Source organism: Petromyzon marinus, chromosome 67, assembly GCF_048934315.1.
Source record: "Petromyzon marinus isolate PM22_M1 ecotype Great Lakes invasive population chromosome 67, UKy_Petmar_22M1.pri1.0, whole genome shotgun sequence".
In the NCBI taxonomy this organism is placed as follows: domain Eukaryota; kingdom Metazoa; phylum Chordata; class Hyperoartia; order Petromyzontiformes; family Petromyzontidae; genus Petromyzon; species Petromyzon marinus.
Window position 1 is genome coordinate 1130656 of NC_133733.1, and position 18949 is coordinate 1149604.

The 18949-nt window shown below is 53.0% G+C and overlaps 1 protein-coding gene across 1 annotated transcript in view; it reads left to right on the forward strand.

Moving 5' to 3' along the window:
• Positions 1-18949, forward strand: part of PCCB (propionyl-CoA carboxylase subunit beta) — a 35074-nt gene that overhangs the window by 2212 nt on the left and 13913 nt on the right. The window contains exons 2-8 of the mRNA XM_032978550.2: positions 2030-2149; positions 7818-7886; positions 9597-9653; positions 10379-10492; positions 11057-11167; positions 13475-13583; positions 18709-18829. Of these exons, the coding sequence (XP_032834441.1) occupies positions 2030-2149; positions 7818-7886; positions 9597-9653; positions 10379-10492; positions 11057-11167; positions 13475-13583; positions 18709-18829 (701 nt within the window). The remainder of the gene's footprint in view (positions 1-2029; positions 2150-7817; positions 7887-9596; positions 9654-10378; positions 10493-11056; positions 11168-13474; positions 13584-18708; positions 18830-18949) is intronic.

Consider the following 18949-nt stretch of genomic DNA (forward strand, 5'->3'; position numbering starts at 1 on the left):
TTCTTCTCTTGCACAGTCCTTAACACACAGAGGGGTATACGGTCCCCTCACCTGATACCCTAAGAAGGTACAGCCTCTGGACTTAGCGTGACCTACACACAGGTCTCTTCCTAACCTAAGGAGGTACAGCCTCCTATCTTGGCGGGTCTTACTCACATGTCTACCGCTATCCTAGAGTCCTCCGGCTGGGACCTAGGGGAGGCTATCTGACCCACTGCTGGCCCGGCGGGTCTTGACCACTGGATGCGCCGAGCCTTAGCCCTCAGAAGGGCTGGAAGGCCGGGTCCAGGATCCTGGCTATCTTCAGCCGAGGCTTCGGTCTTCCTGTAGGGAGAGAACTCCCCGTGCTCTCTGCGCGCTTACCCTTATACCCGTTTGTGGCCAGGTGTAACCAATCCCACACTCCCACGTTGAACTGTCTGATTGGTTCTTACCAAACTGTGGCTACGATCGTCTTCACCTCGTATGACCCCAACCGTTGTTCACACAGAGGTAACGCTGCACTGCCCCTTTGATACCTGGTGGTATTGCAGGTTACTGAACAGTGAGTAGTTAGCACCTCTACAATACCATCAACAGGCCAGGGCTCTGGGTTGTTCTTAATGCTTTCGGAGTCCCTGATTCTCTGCAACACAGTCATTAAGGACCTTCATAATAGTGAGAAGAGCCCGGGTAAGCTACGTAGCTGGGAGTTGGAGCCATTCCCTGTACACCTTGGCGATACAACAGGGATGCCTCCCACATTATGTATTTTTCAATCATGTAGTTCGAGAAGCCTTCCATGGCTGTACCGGTGGAATGTCCATCTGGTGCAGATACAATGGGAGGCTGATCGATGCCCGAGTGCGGTCGAGGGATGGCTCCCTATTGGTCAACCATGTTCCGTATGCTGATGATCTGGTGATTGGTGCTCATTCTGAGGAGGAGTTGGAGGCACTGCTGCTGAACCTGGAGTGTGCTTCTTAGAGATGGGGCCTTACCATCAGCCCCACCAAAACTAAGCAGCTGCCTGGGTATTTTATCTGATCAAATACTCCCCTTTCTCAACTGCCCGTGAGTGATGGAGCAGTCGTGGAGAGAGTGGAGAGTTTTCCATACCTGGGCAGTTTGCTTATGACCAGCTCCGGTTTGGCAGCAGAGGTCTCACTTCGAATCAGTCGAGCGGCATTATCTTTTCATTGGTTGCGTAACGCTGCTGTGTGGAAGTTACCTGGTCTGTCGCTCCGCACGAAGCTTCGGATCTTCTTGGCCACGGTCATTCCCTCTCTTCTCTACGCTTGCGAAACGTGGACCCCCCTAATGGAACATCTTCGCCGGTTAGAAACATTCAGGCTGGCCTGCCTGCGATTCATCCTGGGTTTAACCAGGCTGGATTGTGTGAGGAGCTCACAAATCCTCGAAAGATCTGGACACAGTCTCTGGCAGAAAAGCCGGCGTTGGCCGGGTCCTGTAGCCCGCATGCCCAGCCACCGCATGCCCAAGCAGCTTCTGTTTGGCCGGATAGAGGGGGCTAAATGGACACGGCACGGGCTAGAGAAGAGATGGAGTGATGTGGTACAGGAGGACGTGGAGCTGAGTGGACTTGCCGATGACTGGTACCAGCGGTGTCAAGATTGGCCTCTGTGGAGGAGGCTCGTGAAGGACGCTATTGGGCAGTTGGAGGCAGTCGCCCTCCAACAACAACGGAGGACAGAGGAGCGATGCTCACAACAACGAGCGGAGCGCCGGGTGGCTAAGGCACAGCAGGTTGGCACAGTAGGGGGCACAGGTGGTGCATCAGCCAGTCATCTCAGTCATCTCAATCAGTCGACCCGTGGCACCTGGGTCTGCCCCGTGACCTCCTGCCAGCGGGCGTTCGACACTTCACGTGGCCTCAAGGTGCACCTAGCCTGACACAGGCGTCGTAGTGACGTCACCGCCAGTTAGTGGCGAATGGCGGTTGTTATATCTCTGTGTGTGTGTATTTGTGTGTGCGTGTGTCTGTGTGTGTACGTGTGTGTGTCTGTGTGTGTGTCTGTGTGTGTCACAGGGCAAGCTGACGGCACGGGAGCGGCTGCTGGTGCTGCTGGACCCCGGCTCGTTTGTGGAGAGCGACATGTTCGTGGAGCACCGCTGTGCTGACTTCGGCATGTACAGCGACACCAACAAGGTGCCCACACAAAGACAAAGGTCCCCCGTGTAGCCTCTAACAGACTGTAGGGGCAAGTGCTGTGAGTAGCGAGTAGCAGCAGCGCCTGTGAAGGTAGACACAGACAAAGGTCCCCCGTGTAGCCTCCAACAGACTGTAGGGGCAAGTGCTGTTAGTAGCGAGTAGCAGCAGCGCCTGTGAAGGTAGACACAGACAAAGGTCCCCCGTGTAGCCTCCAACAGACTGTAGGGGCAAGTGCTGTTAGTAGCGAGTAGCAACAGCGCCTATGAAGGCCGGCACTGCGGCACACGAGGGGTTGGGTGGCCAGCGCCGCGCCCGGCTGATGCACACACACATACACACACATACACACACAGACACACACAGACACACACACAGACATACACAACAACAACCGCCATTCGCCACTAAGTGGCGGTGACGTCACCACGACGCCTGTGCCAGGCCATGTGCACCTTGAGGCCACGTGGAGTGTCGAACGCCCGCTGGCAGGAGGTCACGGGGCAGACCCAGGTGCCACGGGTCGACTGATTGAGATGACTGGCTGATGCACCACCCGTGCCCCCTACTGTGCCAACCTTCTGTGCCTTAGCCACCCGGCGCTCCGCTCGTTGTTGTGAGCGTCGCTCCTCCGCCCTCCGTTGTTGTTGGAGGGCGACTGCCTCCAACTGCCCAGTAGCGTCCTTCACGAGCCTCCTCCACAGAGGCCGATCTTGACACTGCTGGTACCAGTCATCGGCAAGTCCACTCAGCTCCACGTCCTCCTGTACCACATAACTCCATCTCTTCTCTAGCCCGTGCCGCACCCGCTTAGCCCCCTCGATCCGGCCGAACAAAAGCTGTTTCGGCATGCGGTGGCTGGGCATGCAGGCTACATGACCCAGCCATCGCAGCCTTGCCCGCCGGAGGAGCTCACCGATGGGACCTTGCCCAGATCTTTCAAGGATTTGTGAGCTCCTCACACAATCCAGCCTGGTTAAACCCAGGATGGATCGTAGGCAGGCCAGCCTAAATGTTTCTAACCGGCGAAGATGTTCCATTAGGGGGGTCCACGTTTCGCATGCGTAGAGAAGGGAAGGAATGACCGTGGCCGAGAAGACCTGAAGCTTAGTGCGGAGTGACAGACCAGGTAGCTTCCACACAGCGTTACGCAACCGATGAAAAGATATTGCCGCTCGACTGATTCGGAGTGAGACCTCTGCTGTTAAACCGGAGCCGGTCATAAGCACACTGCCCAGGTATGGGAAACTCTCCACTCTCTCCACAACTGCCCCATCACCGATTGGGAGTTGTGGGGGTGGAGTGTCCGATGGTACAAAATACCCAGGCAGGTGCTTAGTTTTGGTGGGGCTGATGGTAAGGCCCCATCTCTTAGTGGCACGCTCCAGTCTCAGCAGCAGCGTCTCCAACTCCTCCTCTGAATGAGCAGCTATTACCAAATCTTCGGCATACATAACGTGGTTGAGCAATTGGGAGCCATCCCTTGACCGCACCCAGGCATCGATCAGCCTCCCATTACATCTGTACCATATGGAGATTCCCCCGGTACAGCTATTGAAGGCTTCACGAACTACGTGGTCAAAATAGATGTTAAATAATGTGGGAGCCAGAGGACATCCCTGTCGCACCCCAAGGTGTACAAGGAATGGCTCTGACTCCCGGCCACGTAGTTTTACCTGGGCCCGCTCACCATCATGAAGGTCCTTAATGATCGTGAGCAGAGGGTCAGGTACTCCAAAAGCACGAAGAACAACCCAGAGCCCAGGCCTACTGATGGTATCATAGGCCTTGACCAGGTCAATAAAGAAGAGATATAGACAGATACATACACGCACACAGATACACACACAGATACACACAGATACGCACACAGATACACGCACAGATACATACACATACATACACATACATACACACACGCATATACACGCACACATACATACGCAGATACACACAGATACACACACGCACACAGATACACACACATACACCAATACCAATGCCCGCCATTCGCCACTAAGTGACATTGACGTCACCACGGAGCCTGTGCCAGGCTAGGTGCACCACTTTGAGGCTGCCACGTGAAGTGCCGAAGGCTCCCTGCTAGATACACACCATCTGTGCCCCCTACTGTGCCAACTTGCTGCATTTTATCCGCCCGGCGCTCCACTCGTTGTTGTGAGCGTCGCTCCTCCGCTGTTGCTGGAGGGCGACTGCCTCCAACTGTCCAGCAGCAGCGGCGTCCTTCACGAGCCTCCTCCTCCACAGGGGCCGATCTGGTTGTGGTGTGGTGCTTGTGGTTGTGGCGTGGTGGTTGTGGTGCGGTGCTGGTGTGATTGTGTTGTGGTTGTGGTGCGGTGTGATTGTGTTGTGGTTGTGGTGCGATTGTGTTGTGGTGTGGTGTTGGTGTGATTGTGTTGTGGTTGTGTTGTGGTGCTGGTGTGATTGTGTTGTGGTTGTGTTGTGGTGCTGGTGTGATTGTGTTGTGGTTGTGGTGCGATTGTGTTGTGGTGCCGGTGTGATTGTGTTGTGGTTGTGGTGTGACGGTGGTGTGGTGCCAGTGTGATGGTGTAGTGATGGTGTAGTGGTGTAGTGGTGGTGTAGTGATGGTGTAGTGGTGGTGTAGTGATGGTGTAGTGGTGGTGTAGTGATTGTGTAGTGATGGTGTAGTGGTTGTGGTGTGGTGGTGTAGTGATTGTGTGGTGATGGTGTAGTGATGGTGGTGTAGTGATGGTGGTGTGGTGATGGTGTAGTGATGGTCTAGTGATGGTGGTGTAGTGATGGTGGTGTGGTGATGGTGTAGTGGTGGTGTAGTTATGGTGCAGTGATGGTGTGGTGATGGTGGTGTGGTGATGGTGTGGTGATGGTGTAGTGATGGTGTAGTGATGGTGTGGTGGTGATGGTGGTGTAGTGATGGTGTGGTGATGGTGATGTAGTGATGGTGGTGTGGTGATGGTGTAGTGATGGTGTGGTGTAGTGATGGTGTATTGGTGGTGGTGTAGTGATGATGGTGTAGTGATGGCGGTGTAGTGATGGTGGTGTAGTGATGGTGGTGTAGTGATGGTGATGTAGTGATGGTGTAGTGATGGTGGTGTGGTGATGGTGTAGTGATGGAGTGGTGTAGTGATGGTGTATTGATGGTGGTGTAGTGATGATGGTGTAGTGATGGTGGTGTGGTGATGGTGGTGTAGTGATGGTGGTGTAGTGATGGTGGTGTGGTGATGGTGTCGTGATGGTGGTGTGGTGATGGTGTAGTGATGGTGGTGTGGTGATGGTGTAGTGATGGTGGTGTGGTGATGGTGTAGTGATGGTGATGTAGTGATGGTGTAGTGACGGTGGTGTGGTGATGGTGTCGTGATGGTGGTGTGGTGATGGTGTAGTGATGGTGGTGTGGTGATGGTGTAGTGATGGTGGTGTAGTGATGGTGGTGTAGTGATGGTGGTGTGGTGATGGTGTGGTGATGATGGTGTGGTGATGGTGGTGTGGTGATGGTGTAGTGATGGTGGTGTGGTGATGGTGGTGTGGTGATGGTGGTGTAGTGATGGTGGTGTAGTGATGGTGGTGTGGTGATGGTGTAGTGATGGTGGTGTGGTGATGGTGTGGTGATGGTGGTGTGGTGATGGTGTAGTGATGGTGTCGTGATGGTGATGTGGTGATAGTGTAGTGATGGTGATGTGGCGATGGTGGTGTAGTGATGGTGTAGTGATGGTGGTGTAGTGATGGTGTAGTGATGGTGGTGTGGTGATGGTGTGGTGATGATGGTGTGGTGATGGTGGTGTGGTGATGGTGTAGTGATGGTGGTGTGGTGATGGTGGTGTGGTGATGGTGGTGTAGTGATGGTGGTGTAGTGATGGTGGTGTGGTGATGGTGTAGTGATGGTGGTGTGGTGATGGTGTGGTGATGGTGGTGTGGTGATGGTGTAGTGATGGTGTCGTGATGGTGATGTGGTGATAGTGTAGTGATGGTGATGTGGCGATGGTGGTGTAGTGATGGTGTAGTGATGGTGGTGTGGTGATGGTGTAGTGATGGTGGTGTGGTGATGGTGTAGTGATGGTGTAGTGATGGTGGTGTGGTGATGGTGGTGTGATGGTGGTGTGGTGATGGTGTAGTGATGGTGTGGTGATGGTGTGGTGATCGTGTAGTGATGGTGTCGTGGTTGTGGCGTGGTTGAGTTGATCGCTGCGGTGACCTCAGGGTTGGTGTGAGGACACGGGGGGGGGGGTTGGGGTCTGGGTCCCTCTGTGACCTCTTAGCCAACAGCAGCAGCTGAGTGCTTCAACATGGAACCCACGTGCTCAGGGTGTGTGTGTGTACTGTGTGTGCGTGCTATGTGTACTGTGTGTGTGTACTGTGTACTGTGTGTGTATACTGTGTACTGTGTGTGTACTGTGTGTGTGTACTGTGTGTGTACTGTGTGTTTACTGTGTGTGTGTACTGTGTGTGTGTACTGTGTGTGTGTACTGTGTGTACTGTGTGTGTGTACTGTGTACTGTGTGTGTATACTGTGTGTGTACTGTGTGTGTGTACTGTGTGTGTGTACTGTGTGTTTACTGTGTGTGTGTACTGTGTGTGTGTACTGTGTGTGTGTACTGTGTGTGTGTACTGTGTGTGTGTAGTGTGTGTACTGTGTGTGTGCACTGTAGTGTGTGTACTGTGTGTGTGTACTGTGTGTGTGTACTGTATACTGTGTGTGACATGTACTGCGTGTGTACTGTGTGTGTGTACTGTGTGTTTACTGTGTGTTTACTGTGTGTGTGTGTACTGTGTGTGTGTACTGTGTGTGTGTGTACTGTGTGTGTGCTGTGGGTGTGTGCTCTATGTGTGTAAGGTGTGTGTACTGTGTGTGTACTGTGTGTATGTGTACTCTGTGTGTGCTGTGTGTATACTGTGTGTGTACTGTGTGTATGTGTACTGTGTGTATGTGTACTCTGTGTGTGCTGTGTGTGTGTGTGCTGTGTGTGTGCTGTGTGTATGTGTACTCTACGTGTGTGCTGTGTGTATAAGGTGTGTGTGCTGTGTGTATGTGTACTCTATGTGTGTGCTGTGTGTATAAGGTGTGTGTGCTGTGTGTATGTGTACTCTATGTGTGTGCTGTGTGTATGTGTACTCTATGTGTGTACTGTGTGTGTACTGTGTGTGTGCTGTGTGTATGTGCACTCTATGTGTGTACTGTGTGTGTACTGTGTGTATACTCTATGTGTGTGCTGTGTGTATGTGTACTCTATGTGTGTGCTGTGTGTATGTGCACTCTATGTGTGTACTGTGTGTGTACTGTGTGTGTGCTGTGTGTATGGGGAGCGGTGGTGTAGCAGTCAGCGCACTGCGCTACGAACCCGGCGACCCCAGTTCGATTCCCGCTCAAGGCCACCACCACTGATGACGATTATCTGAACCGGTCCTGGGCATCACCCAGGACAAATTAGTACCTGGGGAGACAAAGGCGGCCGGGCGTGGTGCTGGCCACCCACCTCCTCGTGTGCCACAGTGCCGGTAGCCTTCATAGCTGCTGCTCGCTAACAGCACTTGCCCCTACAGCCTGTTAGAGGCTACACGGGGGACCTTTGTGTTTACCTTCATAGGTGCTGGTGCTACTCGCTACTCACAGCACTTGCCCCTACAGTCTGTTAGAGGCTACACAGGGGACCTTTGTCTGTGTCTGTGTGTACAGTTTCCAGGAGACAGTGTGGTCACCGGACGAGGACTCATCAACGGCCGCCTTGCGTACGTCTTCAGCCAGGTGAGCAGCACGCTCACCACCACCACCACCAGCACGCTCACCACCACCACCACCACGCTCACCACCACCACCACCACCACGCTCACCACCACCACCAGGCTCACCACCACCACGCTCACCACCACCACCACCAGCACCACGCTACCACCACCACCACCACGCTCACCACCACCACCACCAGCACGCTCACCACCACCACCACCACCACGCTCACCACCACCACCACCAGGCTCACCACCACCATGCTCACCACCACCACCACCAGCACCACGCTACCACCACCACCACCACGCTCACCACCACCACCACCACCACGCTCACCACCACCACCACCACGCTGACCACCACCACGCTCACCACCACCACCACCACCACCACGCTCACCACCACCACGCTCACCACCACCACGCTCACCACCACCACCAGCACCACGCTCACCACCACCACCACCACGCTCACCACCACTACCACGCTCACCACCACCACGCTCACCACCACCACCACGCTCACCACCACCACCACCACGCTCACCACCACCACCACGCTCACCACCACCATCACGCTCACCACCACGCTCACCACCACCACTCTCACCACCACCACCACCACGCTCACCACCACCACGCTCACCACCACCACGCTCACCATCACCACGCTCACCACCACGCTCACCACCACCACACTCACCACCACCACGCTCACCACCACCACGCTCACCACCACCACGCTCACCATCACCACGCTCACCACCACTACACTCACCACCACGCTCACCACCACCATCACCACACTCATCACCACCACGCTCACCACTACCACGCTCACCACCACGCTCACCACCACCACGCTCACCACCACACTCACCACCACGCTCACTGTGATGATGTTGTGACTGTGATGATGTTGTGACTGTGATGATATTGTGACTGTGATGATGTTGTTGTGATGATGTTGTGACTGTGATGATGTTGTGACTGTGATGATGTTGTGATGATATTGTGACTGTGATGATGTTGTGACTGTAATGTTGTTGTGACTGTGATGATGTTGTGACTGTGATGTTGTTGTGACTGTGATGATGTTGTGACTGTGATGATGTTGTGACTGTGATGATGTTGTGACTGTGATGATGTTGTGATGTTGTTGTGACTGTGATGATGTTGTGATGTTGTTGTGACTGTGATGATGTTGTGACTGTGATGATGTTGTGACTGTGATGATGTTGTGATGATGTTGTGACTGTGATGATGTGATGATGTTGTGACTGTGATGATGTTGTGACTGTAATGTTGTTGTGACTGTGATGATGTTGTGACTGTGATGTTGTTGTGACTGTGATGATGTTGTGACTGTTGTGATGATGTTGTGACTGTGATGATGTCGTGACTCTGTGATGTTGTTGTGACTGTGATGATGTTGTGACTGTGATGATGTTGTGACTGTGATGCTGATGGGACTGTGATGATGTTGTAACTGTAATGTTGTGACTGTGATGCTGATGGGACTGTGATGATGTTGTGACTGTGATGTTGTTGTGACTGTGATGTTGTTGTGACTGTGATGATGTTGTGACTGTGATGATGTTGTGACTGTGATGATGTGACTGTGATGATTTTGTGATGATGTTGCGATGATGTTGTGACTGTGATGATGTTGTGATGATGTTGTGATGTTGTTGTGATGATGTTGTGATGTTGTTGAGCGTTCCAGGACTTCACGGTGTTTGGAGGCAGCCTGTCTGGTGCCCACGCACAGAAGATCTGCAAGGTGACGCTTCCACCGCCACACGGCTGCCACACGGCTAGCACACGGCTGGCACATGGCTGTGTCTGTGTGTGTCAGTGTCTGTGTCTGTGTGTGTCAGTGTCTGTGTGTGTCAGTGTCTGTGTGTGGCAGTGTCTGTGTGTGGCAGTGTCTGTGTGTGGCAGTGTCCGTGTCTGTGTGTGTCTGTGTCTGTGTGTGGCAGTGTCTGCGTGTGGCAGTGTCCATGTCTGTGTGTGGCAGTGTCCGTGTCTGTGTGTGTCAGTGCAGTGTCTGTGTGTGGCAGTGTCTGTGTATGGCAGTGTCTGTGTGTGGCAGTGTCTGTGTGTGGCAGTGTCCGCGTCACACCGTGTCTGCGCGTCACACCGTATCTGCGCGTCACGTCGTGTCTGCACGTCACACCGTGTCTGCACGTCACACCGTGTCTGCACGTCACACCGTGTCTGCGCGGCACGCCGTGTCTGCGCGTCACACCGTGTCTGCGCGTCACACCGTGTCTGCGCGTCACACCGTGTCTGCGCGTCACACCGTGTCTGCACGTCACACCGTGTCTGCACGTCACACCGTGTCTGCGCGTCACACCGTGTCTGCGCGTCACACCGTGTCTGCGCGTCACACCGTATCTGCGCGTCACACCGTATCTGCGCGTCACACCGTGTCTGGGCGTCACGCCGTGTCTGCGCGTCACACCGTGTCTGCGCGTCACACCGTGTCTGCGCATGGCGGTGCAGGTGATGGACCAGGCGGCGCTCGTCGGCGCTCCGATCATCGGCCTCAACGACTCCGGCGGCGCTCGCATCCAGGAGGGCGTGGACAGCCTCGCCGGCTACGCCGACATCTTCCTGGTGAGCCATCACCACCACCGCCACAGCCACCACCACCACCACCTCTAACACCACCACTACCACCACCACCACCACAGCCACCACTACCACCACTACCACCACCGCCACAGCCACCACTACCACCACCACCACAGCCACCACCACCACTGCCACCACCATGGTGGTGATGTCATAATGATGGTGAGTGATGGTGATATCGTGGTGGTGATGTTGTGGTGGTGATGATGAGTGATGGTAATAGTGATGGTAACGGTGGTGATGGTAATGGAGGCCGTGGTGATGTTGTTGCTGTAGAGGAACGTGATGTCGTGATGATGGTGATGATGGTAACGGTGATGATGGTGATGTTGGTGATGGTGGCGGTGTAGAGGAACGTGATGTCGTGATGATGGTGATGATGGTAACGGTGATGATGGTGATGTTGGTGATGGTGGCGATGTAGAGGAACGTGATGTGGTGGTGATGGTGATGATGGTGATGGTAATGGTGATGGTGGTGGTGTTTGTGGTGTTTGTGGTGATGGTGGTGATGTTGGTGATGTTGGTGATGTTGGTGACGGTGTAGAGGAACGTGATGTCGTCAGGAGTGGTGCCCCAGATCTCTCTCATCATGGGTCCCTGTGCCGGGGGTGCCGTCTACTCCCCAGCACTCACAGACTTCACTTTCATGGTCAAGGTAAAGTCTCACACACACACTACACACACACACTACACACACACACACTACACACTCACACACACAGACACACACACACACTCACAGACTTCACTTTCATGGTCAAGGTGAAGTCTCACGCACACACAGACACAGACACACACACACACACTACACACTCACACACACAGACACACACACACTCAGACTTCACTTTCATGGTCAAGGTGAAGTCTCACACACACACTACACACACACACTACACACACACACTACACACACACACACTACACACTCACAGACACAGACACACTCACAGACTTCACTTTCATGGTCAAGGTGAAGTCTCACACACACACTACACACACACACTACACACACACACACTACACACACACAGACACAGACACACTCACAGACTTCACTTTCATGGTCAAGGTGAAGTCTCACACACACACTACACACACACACTACACACACACACTACACACTCACACACACAGATACAGACACACTCACAGACTTCACTTTCATGGTCAAGGTGAAGTCTCACACACACACACTACACACACACACACACAACACACACACACACTACACACTCACACACACAGACACAGACACACTCAGACTTCACTTTCATGGTCAAGGTGAAGTCTCACGCACACACAGACACACACACACTACACACACACTACACACTCACACACACAGACACACACACACTCACAGACTTCACTTTCATGGTCAAGGTGACGTCTCACACACACAGACACACACACAGACACACACACAGACACACACGCACACACACACTCACACACTCACAGACTTTACTTTCATGGTCAAGGTGACGTCTCACGCACACACAGACACACACACACTACACACACACACGCACACACACACTCACAGACTTCACTTTCATGGTCAAGGTGACATCTCACGCACACACAGACACACACACAGACACACTCACACACACAGACTCACACACTCACACACACACTACACACACACACTACACACACACACTCACACACTCACAGATTTCACTTTCATGGTCAAGGTGAAGTCTCACACACACACAGACACACACACTCACACACACAGACTCACACACATACAGACACACACACTCACACACACACACTACACACACACACACAGACACACTCACACACACACACTACACACACACACTACACACACACACTCACACACAGACTTCACTTTCATGGTCAAGGTGACGTCTCACGCACACACAGACACACACACACACACTCACACACATACAGACACACACACACTCACACACACACTACATACACAGACACACACACAGACACACTCACACTCACACACAGACACACACACAGACACACACACATACACACATACGTGTACAAAGATAAAAAGATCCCCCATATAGCCTTAACAGACTGTAGGGGCAAGTGCTGTTAGCGAGCACCTATGAAGGCCGGAACAGTACACGAGGGGCCACCCACCCGCACTAAGCTTCAGGTCTTCTCGGCCACGGTCATTCCCTCCCTTCTCTACGCTTGCGAAACGTGGACCCTCTTAATGGAGCATCTTCGCCGGTTGGAAACATTTAGGTTGGCCTGCCTACGTTCCATCCTGGGTTTAACCAGGCTGGATTGTGTGAGGAGCTCAAAAATCCTTGAAAGATGTGGGCAAGGTCCCATCGGTGAGCTCCTCCGGCAGGCAAGGCTGCGTTGGCTGGGTCATGTAGCCCCATGCCCAGCCACCGCATGCCGAAACAGCTTTTGTTCGGCCGGATCGAGGGGGCTAAATGGGCGCGGCACGGGCTAGAGAAGAGATGGAGTGATGTGGTACAGGAGGACGTGGAGCTGAGTGGACTTGCCGATGACTGGTACCAGCGGTGTCAAGATCGGCCTCTGTGAAGGAGGCTCGTGAAGGACGCTATTGGGCAGTTGGAGGCAGTCGCCCTCCAACAACAACGGAGGGCGGAGGAGCGACACTCACAACAACGAGCGGAGCGCCGGGTGGCTAAAGCACAGCAGGTTGGCACAGTAGGGGGCACAGGTGGTGCACCAGCCAGTCATCTCAGTCAGTCGACCCGTGGCACCTGGGTCTGCCCCGTGACCTCCTGCCTGCGGGCGTTCGACACTTCACATGGCCTCAAGGTGCACATAGCCTGGCACAAGCGTCGTGGTGACGTCACCGCCACTTAGTGGCGATGGCAGTTGTTGTATATCTGCGTGTGTGTGTGTGTGTATATCTGTGTGTGTGTGTGTATGTATATGTGTGTCTGTGTGTGTATGTATCTGTTTGTGTGTGTTACAGGACACGTCGTACCTGTTCATCACGGGTCCCGATGTTGTGAAGTCGGTGACCAATGAGGACGTGAGCCAGGAACAGCTTGGTGGAGCCAACACTCACACGGTCACATCGGGTGGGCACCAACACACTCACTCACACACTCACTCATACACTCATACACTCACTCATACACTCACTCACACACTCACTCGTACACTCACTCACTCATACACTCACTCACTCATACACTCACTCACTCATTCACTTACTCATACACTCACTCACTCATACACTCACTCACTCATACACTCACTCACTCATACACTCACTCACTCATACACTCACTCATACACTCACTCATACACTCATACACTCACTCACTCATACACTCACTCACTCATACACTCACTCACTCATACACTCACTCACTCACTCATACACTCACTCATACACTCACTCATACACTCACTCACTCATACACTCACTCACTCATACACTCACTCATACACTCACTCACATACTCATACACTCACTCATACACTCACTCACACACTCACTCACATACTCACTCACACGGTCATATCAGGTGGGCACCAACACACTCACTCACTCACACACTCACTCACTCATACACTCACTCATACACTCACTCACTCGCTCATACACTCACTCACTCACTCATACACTCACACACTCACTCACTCATACACTCACTCATACACTCACTCACTCATACACTCACTCACTCATACACTCACTCATACACTCACTCACTCATACACTCACTCACTCATACACTCACTCATACACTCACTCACTCATACACTCACTCATACACTCACACACTCACTCATACACTCACACACTCACTCATACGCTCACTCACTCATACAACAACAACAACCGCCATTTGCCACTAAGTGGCGGTGACGTCACCACGACGCTTGTGGCAGGCCATGTGCACCTTGAGGCCACGTGAAGTGTCGAATGCCTGCTGGCAGGAGGTCACGGGGCAGACCCAGGTGCCACGGGTCGACTGACTGAAATGACTGAGATGACTGGCTGATGCATCACCTGTGCCCCCTACTGTGCCAACTTGCTGTGCTTTAGCAACCCGGCGCTCCGCTCATTGTTGTGAGCGTCGCTCCTCCGCCCTCCGTTGTTGTTGGAGGGCGACTGCCTCCAACTGCCCAATAGCGTCCTTCACGAGCCTCCTCCAAAGAGGCCGATCTTGACACCGCTGGTACCGGTCATCGGCAAATCCACTCAGCTCCACGTCCTCCTGTACCACATCACTCCATCTCTTCTCTAGCCTGTGCTGCACCTATTTAGCCCACTCTATCCGGCCAAACAAAAGCTGTTTAGGCATGCGGTGGCTGGGCATGCGGGCTACATGACCCAGCCAACGCAGCCTTGCTTGCCGAAGGAGCTCACCGATGGGACTTTGCCCAGATCTTTCGAGGATTTGTGAGCTCCTCACACAATCCAGCCTGGTTAAACCCAGGATGGATCGTAGGCAGTCCAGCCTAAATGTTTCTAACTGGCGAAGATGCTCCATTAAGGGGGTCCACGTTTCGCAAGAGTAGAGAAGGGAGGGAATTACCGTGGCCGAGAAGACCTGAAGCTTAGTGCGGAGCGACAGACCAGGTAGCTTCCACACAGCGTTACGCAACTGATGAAAAGATATTGCTGCTCAACTGATTCGGAGTGAGACCTCTGCTGTTAAACCGGAGCCGGTCATGAGCACACTGCCCAGGTATGGGAAACTCTCCACTCTCTCCACAACTGCCCCATCACCGATTGGGAGTTGTGGGGGTGGAGTGTCCAATGGTACAAAATACCCAGGCAGGTGCTTAGTTTTGGTGGGGCTGATGGTAAGGCCCCATCTCTTAGTGGCACGCTCCAGTCTCAGCAGCAACATCTCCAACTCCTCCTCTGAATGAGCAGCTTTTACGAAATCATCAGCATACATAACGTGGTTGAGCAATAAGGAGCCATCCCTTGACCGCACCCGGGCATCGATCAGCCTCCCATTATATCTGCACCATATGGAGATTCCCCCGGTACAGCTATTGAAGGCTTCACGAACTACGTGGTCAAAATAGATGTTAAATAATGTGGGAGCCAGAGGACATCCTTGTCGCACCCCAAGGTGTACAAGGAATGGCTCTGACTCCTGGCCACGTAGTTTTACCCGGGCCCGCTCACCATCATGAAGGTCCTTAATGATCGTGAGCAGAGGGTCAGGGACTCCGAAAGCACGAAGAACAACACAGAGCCCTGGCCTACTGATGATATCATAGGCCTTGACCAGGTCAATAAAGCAGATATATAGGTCTTGTTGGAATTCCCTACACCTCTGTAGCAGACAGACAGAAAATATTGTATCTGTGCATGACCGCCCTTTCCTGAAACCGCATTGGGGCTCCGCAAGCCTCTCCTCAGCGTGCCGAGCAAGACGATGTTGAACAATCCTTGTCAAGACCTTTCCCGGCACACTGAGGAGTGAGATGCCTCTGTAGTTGTTACAGTCTGTGCGGTCCCCCTTCCTAAAGAGGGGGACCACCAGGGCATCCTTCCAATCCTGCGGAACCCGTCCATTGGTCCAGAGTGTTGTTATGATGTCATATAGGGCAGTCTGTGCACAAACGCCACCCTCCCTCAGCATTTCGCTTGGGAGATCATTTCTGCCCGGTGCCTTTCCTGGTCTCAGACTCTGGATCGCCTTCAGTACTTCCTCAACAGATGGTACCTCAGCCAGCCACTCACAGGGGGTGACTTATTCCAATATTTGAGGCACCGCAGCCTCAGCAGCCCCCACTTTGTGCCACGATGTTTTCTTGACTGAGGGATTCCCCCTCCCCCAGGACCTCACAGAAATGCTCAGCAAATCTGCAAACCTGTTCCTGGGGGTCAGAGATTGGATCACCGTTTTTTCCCATAATGATGGTAATAGGTGTGGCGCTGCAGGTTACTTTTTTGATGGAGTTAAATAGAGATTTGTGATCGCGGGTCACTGAGGCAGACCCCATCTCCTCAGCAACCCGCGACCACCACCCATCCTTGCAGCGCCTCACGGCTCTCCAAACCTCCAAGTGAAGGCTGCGATAAGCCTCCTCATTCTCTGACGTGGGATGCTGTAGCCGATTAGAGTGGGCCTGTCGCTTTTTCTCAACTATCCTGAACAACTCCTCTGTCAGCCAGAGTCTCTGGGGAGGTCTGGACCGCGTACCCAAAGCAGCCATTGCAGCTGCATGAGTCACAGTCCTAAACCTCGCCCATTTAATCTCAACATCAGGAGGAGTGGGGGACGATGCCAACCCCAGTCGCAGGCGATGATGAAATTCTCGCTTGCAACTTTCATTAGCTAACTGAGACCAGGCCACTTTAGGTTGGAATGGGGTCGTGGGTGTACACCCACCACCGGAGTGGAACAATGGCAGGAGCATCTTGCAGATGACTAGTCGATGGTCAGAGGGCAGATCAGCTCCACGGTAGGTCCTGGTGTCAAGGACATGAACTCGCATCCGCTGTTCCGTCACTATGTAGTCCAGCAGATGTTCTTGCTTGGACCCGGCATGCATCGGTGATGTGTGGATGCGCCGATGCCGGAACAGCGCGTTGGTAATTACAAGCCCATGGGCTGCACAAAAATCTAGCAGCCTCCTTACCGTTGTTATTGAGCTGATCTGGCCCATGCCTTCCAATCACTCCAGTGGACAGCTCTGAGATGGCTGGGTTTATATACAGGTTAAGGGAGGGGGAGGAGCCAGAAAGGGACATGGGTTAGGGGGGAGGGCTGAGTTCAGCCGCCTTTTGTTAAGCTGCAGGGGGTTCGGGGGGAGCGATGGCGTACTGCATGAAGCGAGTGCAGCCCCATTTTTTGTTAGAAAGCAATGGAAATGGCTGTTCAATGATAAGGCAGCTAAAGTTTGACTTGATTTATAACATCTTTCCAATGGTTGCTCAATTTGAAACCATCCTCTTGGTTGAAGTTGTGTCTGTGTTTGTATATCTGGATGGCCTCATGGACAAATCTCTGGTAATAACCAGGAGGTTTGCAGAGCACTTTGGTATCGGAGAAAATAATGTCATGAGAACCCACTGTGTTGAAACAATGATCAGCCACGGCCGAAGAATTAGTTCTGCCGTATTTAAAATCTGATTTGTGCTCGCGGATTCGGTCAGAGATATGTCGTTTCGTCTCCCCGATATAGCAGTTACCGCAGGTACAACTCAATTTGTAAACACCGGGGTACTGTAAGTCAGGAATGACATCCTTTACGGATGGGATCAGATCACGAATTGTGTGTACTGTATTGAACCGGACCTGGATCTTGTGTTTGTTTAGAATTTTGGGAATCTTTTTTGTAATGCCTGCTATGTATGGTAATGTGATGCTTTTGATCAGGTGGTTGTTTCTGTATGGTGGGAGAAACAGCTTGGCAGATGGTACGGTCAGAGTATCCATTCATCTTGAGGGCCAGATGTACATGTTTTAATTCACTGGCCAGGTGGTGTTGGTCAGAAATGCAATGAGCCCTATGGTATAATGTTTTGATGAGAGAGTTCTTTTGAGTCGGGTGGTGGTGGGAATCAGGCTTCAAGTAGGAGTCTGTGTGAGTGGAATTCCTGTAAACAGAATGTCCGAAAGAGCCATTAGTCCTCCTCTCAAACAGAACATCCAAGAATGGCAGCTTGCCATCTTTCTCCACTTCCATGGTGAATTTGATTGATGGGTGTCTGGAATCAATGTGGTCTAGGAAATGGTTCAATGCTGGGAGGGCATGTGGCCAAATGAGATGACTCTATCCCGAGGGGCCACTTTAGCCAGCACCTGTGACAGGAGGTCATAGAAGGCATATGACTCATTGGCTTTGCCTGCATCCCTCCACGGATGTTCGTCTTCGGTGGGGGCATAAGTAACTACGACCACCACTCCTCGCCTCCGGTTGATGGGAAGGCGAGCCCAAAGTAGCCTGGGGCTTACAGCTTCCCACACCTCACACACTCACCCACTCACTCGCCCACTCACTCATACACTCACTCATACACTCACTCATACACTCACACACTCACCCACTCATACACTCACTCACTCATACACTCACGGACTCGTACACTCGGTGTTGGTGGCGGCGGTGTTAGTGGCGACGGCGTTGGTGGTGACGGCGTTGGTGATGACGGCGTTGGTGGTGACGGTGTTGATGGTGACGGTGTTGGTGGTGTTGGTGTCGTTGTCCCGTGGTGTCCGCCAGGCGTGGCTCACCGGGCGTTTGAGAACGACGTGGACGCGCTGCTCAACCTACGCGAGTTTTACAACTTCCTGCCGCTCAGCAACCGCGACCCTGCACCTGTCAGGGTGTCACATGACCCCAGGTGGGCGGGGCTGGGGGGCGGAGCACAAGGCTGGTGCCCAGATGGGACACAGTGATGGTGGTGATGGTGGTGATGGTGACGATGTTGATTATGTTGATGGTGATGATGATGATGTTGACA